General features: G+C 24.8%; 1 protein-coding gene across 1 annotated transcript in view; it reads right to left on the bottom strand.

Annotated features, from left to right (window-relative positions):
* The window catches only part of LOC103307642 (GATA zinc finger domain-containing protein 14), a 6,948-nt gene extending 1,248 nt beyond the window's left edge, over positions 1-5,700 (bottom strand). Inside the window, exons 1-7 of the mRNA XM_008183520.1 lie at positions 5,575-5,700; positions 4,286-4,324; positions 4,151-4,222; positions 3,494-3,655; positions 3,037-3,144; positions 2,756-2,890; positions 1,554-2,286 (exon numbers count right to left, since the gene is read on the bottom strand). Coding sequence (XP_008181742.1) covers positions 1,554-2,286; positions 2,756-2,890; positions 3,037-3,144; positions 3,494-3,655; positions 4,151-4,222; positions 4,286-4,324; positions 5,575-5,700 — 1,375 coding nt within the window. The remainder of the gene's footprint in view (positions 1-1,553; positions 2,287-2,755; positions 2,891-3,036; positions 3,145-3,493; positions 3,656-4,150; positions 4,223-4,285; positions 4,325-5,574) is intronic.
* Between the last annotated feature and the right edge of the window lie 394 nt (positions 5,701-6,094).

Genomic DNA, 6,094 nt, shown 5'->3' with positions numbered 1-6,094 from the left:
CATTAAAACATTTATTTGGCACTTATTTTATTATTTCTAGTGGTTATAAATGAAAATTGCATTAAACATGTATTATGCATAAATTCAAATTTTGACTAACTCTAACTTGGTCAGTTTTTTAAATAGAAAAAAACTTTAAATACAAAAAAATGTTTAAAAAAAAATAATCAATCCGAATACGTAGAAAAAAAATATAAGTTGTATTGGGCATGTGCACACCAATGGTGTTAATAATTTGAAATTTATCTGAAACTATGTATTTAAATACTCCCTACCACCTACAGAAAACCCCTTGCAATACAAAATCATCCACCTAACATATTTAATGTTACTTTAAATCGTGATCACACTGTATAGTAAATACTAAATTGTGTTAGTATTTATTTATGATAAAATATAACTTTATAAGTCATTTAATGTAATATAATACACTTATGTATTATTGTACTCATACTATACATCTGTATATATTGGGTTACATCCATAATTATAAATAAAAATATAAATAGCAACTAACTTAAAGGACAACAATAACAATAACACTAATAACAAGTTTGCTTAGATTTAGAGTATTGTATGTTATTATCTAAAAAATATGGTTTGGATCTCATACTTAAACACTAATTATTCAATGAGATACAGGCGTTTGAAAATATGCTTGTGACATCATGAAGTCTGAACTGCGGCATACGTTTTACATGTAAAAATGTCTAGATTAATATAACAATTTCAATCATTAAATATAATATTATTTAAGTTTTTTTCATAAAACCTTCAGTGTTTTTCTGTGTTTATGACACTGGTGTAATTATAATTTTAATATACTTTCTAGTTTTTATAGTAGATAAAACTATTATAGTGAATTTTGCCAAATTTGGTTTATACAGCGTTACAACGCGAGTTGCGAACTTAATAATTTTACCAAATTATAATTTATAGTGTGTATGCAACAAGATATATTAAATTTTAATTTACACCAAAAAACCTAACTAGAATCTTAAGCACATAAATATGCTTGGATTATAAAAAAAAAGTTCTGAAATACTATTTTAAGTTATTAAATAAAATCATTGTGCAAATCAAATTCCTTTTACACGTAAAACATTGGCGGCTGGGCTGCTCAGTCGTCAGCTCTATGACACCGTGCATTTATTCATCAATTATTATTATCTCATTGAATAATCATTTTTTTAACTTCAGATTTTTACCAAAATGTTTTTCATTATGTTTACTACAATAATACATCAACAAACTTAAAATTTAAAAAACAAATGTATTGTCGTGATGTCTTTTAACTTAAAATACAGAATTCAAATAGCATGCATTTATGCTGGGATATTCAGTGTTTTTGATTAGCGTTTATACACTGGTGTATTTACTATTTAGTATAATATCAGATGGTCAATACAATTTTATTTAAATAACATCCTTTAAATCCAAATACGTGATTTATACATAACATTTAACGATGGCCAAATTACTTTTTTTAACATTAATTATTAAAAATAAACTATGAATTAATTAATTTTCAATATAATCTATAATAATCTTACCTAGTGTAATGGGTTTGATTAAGTTCAGGCTTAACAAAGAAGGTGGCTTTGAAGATGCTGTGTTCAAACATGGATTTGATTGTTGATGAGGAGTGTTAAGGTTATCTGGTTGTCTGCTGAAATTGCTAAAATCAGAACCATTTCCTTTTGTTTGGTTGTAACCATGGAAATTACTACTCGATGATGTATTAAAATGTCTATTAAATGATTGATCATCTGGGGGCTTATTGTACAGCGTACTAGCATCACTTGATGATTTATTATAAGATCCTTCCAATAATGGTCTTCTATAATTCATATTAGAAGCATTTTGTGAACTATTATAATTTGAATTAGGCATATTTCCATCATATGGTAGCCTGGAATCAACATCAGTTTTTTGACTAAAGCTAGATATTGAAGTGTTAACAACATCTGGTGGTATTTGATTGTGATATACCACAGGATTATTATACTTAGACCAACTAGAAGCATTTTTGTACATAGGTGTAGGTGGTTGATTCATTTTGTTATGAGGCATATTAAGAGGATCTGAATTTAATGTTGAGGGGTTCATAATACTTTTCGGAAAATTAAATGGCTTGTCATCCGGGGTTTGAAAGGGTCTCATTTGATTTTGGGGAATAATCCTTGATACATTCAGAAATCCTTTAGTTGAATTTTCATTATTGCTATCTAAATCCAATCCAGGTATTTGATTTTCAGAGTTTGAATGTGTCATCGGATTATTATGCTACATAAAAATTAAAAATACATAAATACACAATATTATTTATAGTTATTTAAATATTTTTAAGGAATAAATTAATAAATTAAGAGTAAAAAAAAAACAAGTTAACAAGCCTAATATTTTACTGATGTTCCAGAAAATAATTTTAAACTAAAAATTGAATAGATTTTTATATTTTCTAATATATTCTACTTGTATACATTATAATTATTAAACCTCTCAAATATTAAGACAAACATAAAATAGATATTTACTTTTGGTAAATATTATATACATTTAGCATTATTACAGTTAATATTAATTTCAATAAGAAAATTCAAAATATTAGATTTAAAATAATGTGAATATATGTAGTAAATATAACTATTCGATTAATCTATCTATAGAAAGAATATATTAGAATAATTATAAAATAAAAAAATCAATATTTATATTTCAACTAAACAAAATCATAAAGAGATTTATCAATTACCGATTGCTGTAATGAAGGTGGTGGTGGTCCTAAAGGTGGTTCATTTGTTAAATTAGCATTATTTGGCATCATGGGATTGTAGCTTAATCTCTGTTGGGTTTGTAACTTATTTTCTTCCACTTGAATAGTTTCTTTCTATTATATTTGTAATATAAAAAAATCATACAATTTAATTACAGGAATTCATAATAAGTAACTTTGTTCAAAAATTATTAAAAATTTCAGTGAGTATAATCAATATCGTAACAATAATATTAGTAAGTAAGTAATAATAAGTTTACCTTTTTTTCAACTAATTTTAGTTCCCTCTTTTTCTTTAATACTTCACACTTCTGTTTTAAATGATCACGCCAATTTATCCATTTTTTTTCATACTCTAAATACTGAACCTTATAAAAAAAAAAAATCAGTATATTTTTAAGTATAATTTGACAAAAATGATTAAATGTATTTTTACTTTATCTGGATGGTTTTTGTTTTGTTCTTTCCATTTAAGAAATTGTTCTTCCCATGATTTAAACTGTTCTTCAAACAATACTTCAGTTTCATCACTTAATTCAATTTCTTTTTTATTGTTTCCCATGTCGATTTTTATTTTTTTTTCGCTTTGAAATTCCGGTTCTAATCCTCGTTTCATTCCAACTTCATTATTTATGGTGTTCTAATAATAACATTATTTTTATTAGTAATATTGTTTTTTCTTTTTAAGAGATATGCTAATTTTGTGTTTATGATTACTTGTTGAGATTGATTAGTTACTGGTAAAGGTGGTCCTGGTGGATGGTAAGAATATTGTAGATTTTGAAATGAGATTGGATGGGGTTGTGAAGGTTGTAATGATTGACTTGGAGGCATTGGAGGAGGTGCTGGTTGTGTAGTTGCAGAAGTAATTTGTCCAGTCTAGTAAAAATTGAATACATAATATTAAATTATAGTAAGTTAAAATATTTTCAATTAAATTTATCATATTTTAAAAGTGCTGAGAGTAAATTTATTAAAAAATTATACTTACATGACTATTGGCAGTGTATATTATACATTTATTATTTTAATTATAATTATAACTGTATCTCATACTAACATTTATCAAACATTCAGATATATATCTAATAAAAATATTGTGTAATATATTATGATGTTTATTGTAAAATATAATGCTAGTAATTTGAAAACACGCTGTCTTTTTTAATTATGTATAGGTAAGAGCCAAAGCTCAAGTTCATTTTGGTTCTTAAAGTACATAAATACTGAAAAATAATTGATATCTCTAATGCAAAGCAAATCTTCAAGAAATTAAGAGGTGTATTGATGTAGAATTGTGTATAACATTTTAAAATGCTTTAAAAAAAACTATTCTAGAAATAAATGTATGATAATATATTTTTTGTTACAAACCTGTTGTTGCCACTGTTGAAATTGTTGTTGCCATACCTCCCATCTTTTCCATTCTTGCCATTTTTGAACCATCTGAATATAGAAATTAAAAAATTAATCAACTGTACGGTTTAAAAAATATTATACTAAACTTACAGCAGGATCTATTGCATTTGGTTGAAGTGACTGATTCATCTATAAATTAAAATAGATAATATATTTTTTGTAAACAAACAACTTGTAACATTTAAGCATTAAATAATATTTAGTTATAGAATGACCTTTTTGTTTAGTGATACAATTCACAAATTTAACTTTTGTAGATTATAAAATTGAAGTTTTAATTCATTACATGTTTGTTTTAGATATCACGAAACAGAACTTTTTTTTATTTTCTATTTGATAAATAAATCTAATAATAAAATCTACAATTTATTTAAGAATGTGTAAAATGACTATACCTACCTATAAGATAAGATAGTGTATGGATAAATAACTAGATTTGGGAGATTATCTAACATTACCACAGAGCCGGTATAAGAGTACCAAAGTTAGCTAAATATAATATTTATTAGTTATTACCTATATAGTTAAAGTAAAAGGTTTCTACACAATTTTAGTTAATTTGTCGGTATATATATTTACTCTAACTATACTTATCTTCATATTGAATTTTTATAAATATCATATACTAAGTAAATTTGTTTTAAAAATAATATAGAAATATTATTACATTTTGTTTGGATACATACAGTATAATATCGCAGAAACCTACAGATGCCTAAGTAAAAAAGTAAAAATTCTGCAAAACAGGCTATCAAACATGAGAGCTCAGATAATCGTTTTAAAATGGATTATTCTGAATTTAAAGTGTGCTAAGTTATGTGTTGATAAGTAGGAGAAACACAAGCGGGTATACCAAATTAATACAACTAAAATTGTGATACCTATCCAAGTATTGGCATGTATAATAACATTAATAATAATAATAATAATATAATAATATTATATACTTTTAATAATTTATTATTATTTGAGTAAGTAATTAATTAATAATTTAACAAGACACTATTAAAATAGGCACTAGTCCAATATTAAACTATTACCTAATAAATAAGTTGGTATTTATTACATAATATATTTTTAAGATTTTTAACTACATAAAACATGTTTATAAATTATCTGTTAGTCTTAAAGTTAAGAGTAAACTATTATAGTCATTATTAAATAATGAACCTCCTCCATCCATTTAACAAATTCCTGGGTATGACACTATACTAGTAAACTAGTATATATAATATATTATATTTATAAAAATATAAATTTTATAAGAAATTAAAATAAACCATAGGTATTCTTTGTTTATATTTTATTTTACCGAATGAAATGTAGGTAATATAATAAATATTAATTGTAATAGGTATAACTAAATAACTATTACTTACGGGAATATTTTGCATAGTGTTTGCACCATAAAATGGAAATGACTGCATATTGTTTTCATAACTGTTAACTATAGGCTTGGTAGCTGCAGGCGGTGGGACCGAAGTAGTCCACGGAGATGGATACATTTTGTTTTACTTGAAATGCATTTAAGATATTAATATAATAATTAGAAATATCATTACTGTTGAAAGATACTTACAATTATTATTGTGTATTATTATTTTTGTAGTCTGACAATCTGTAACTTTAATATTTTAGAATTTTAGATTGATAGGTATTTGGTAAGTACAAATTCAACATTCAAAATATACGTCATAATGTTTGATGTTTGTAAATGTAATAGAGGATTAGCTATGTAATTTCCATTATTCATCATCTGAAATATCAAAATTCGGCAAAGTTTGTTTGACAAATACTGCCGAATAGCGAATAGCGAATAGCGATTAATGACATTAAACGAACGAGAATGTAAGATGAATTAATCCAATGTTTGTGTTTAAAAGTTAGATACCTATAACC

The sequence above is a fragment of the Acyrthosiphon pisum genome, chromosome A1 (assembly GCF_005508785.2).
Source record: "Acyrthosiphon pisum isolate AL4f chromosome A1, pea_aphid_22Mar2018_4r6ur, whole genome shotgun sequence".
In the NCBI taxonomy this organism is placed as follows: domain Eukaryota; kingdom Metazoa; phylum Arthropoda; class Insecta; order Hemiptera; family Aphididae; genus Acyrthosiphon; species Acyrthosiphon pisum.
This window is presented reverse-complemented; position numbering and strand designations above follow the sequence as displayed.